Source organism: Haliaeetus leucocephalus, unplaced genomic scaffold, assembly GCF_000737465.1.
Source record: "Haliaeetus leucocephalus isolate CR32 unplaced genomic scaffold, Haliaeetus_leucocephalus-4.0 Scaffold228, whole genome shotgun sequence".
In the NCBI taxonomy this organism is placed as follows: Eukaryota; Metazoa; Chordata; class Aves; order Accipitriformes; family Accipitridae; genus Haliaeetus; species Haliaeetus leucocephalus.
This window is the reverse complement of record NW_010972664.1, coordinates 23,226,488-23,226,700: the sequence shown is the minus strand read 5'-3', so window position 1 is coordinate 23,226,700 and position 213 is coordinate 23,226,488. Positions and strand designations below refer to the sequence as shown.

Genomic DNA, 213 nt, shown 5'->3' with positions numbered 1-213 from the left:
CGCCGCCTTATTGGGGGGGGGCAACCGGGGGGCAGCCCCCGAGCCTCCCAGAGCGGCGGTGGAGGCCTGTGCGTGCGTGTGTGTGTGGGGGGGGGTTCACTCACCGGCGCGTCCCCACATGGCGCGGCCTCCCGCCCCGGCGGCGTTCCCCAGGCCCTCCCCGGCTTCCCTCAATGTCACCGCTGGGCCGGCGTCCCGTCCCGTCCCGCCCCG

At 77.5% G+C, this 213-nt stretch overlaps 1 protein-coding gene across 2 annotated transcripts in view; it reads right to left on the bottom strand.

Moving 5' to 3' along the window:
• The window catches only part of FAM162A (family with sequence similarity 162, member A), an 11,899-nt gene extending 11,692 nt beyond the window's left edge, over positions 1-207 (bottom strand). For both annotated transcript variants that reach the window (XM_010567523.1, XM_010567522.1), the window contains exon 1: positions 105-207. In XM_010567523.1, coding sequence (XP_010565825.1) covers positions 105-120 — 16 coding nt within the window. In that variant the 5' untranslated portion in view covers positions 121-207. The remainder of the gene's footprint in view (positions 1-104) is intronic.
• Positions 208-213: the final 6 nt, after the last annotated feature.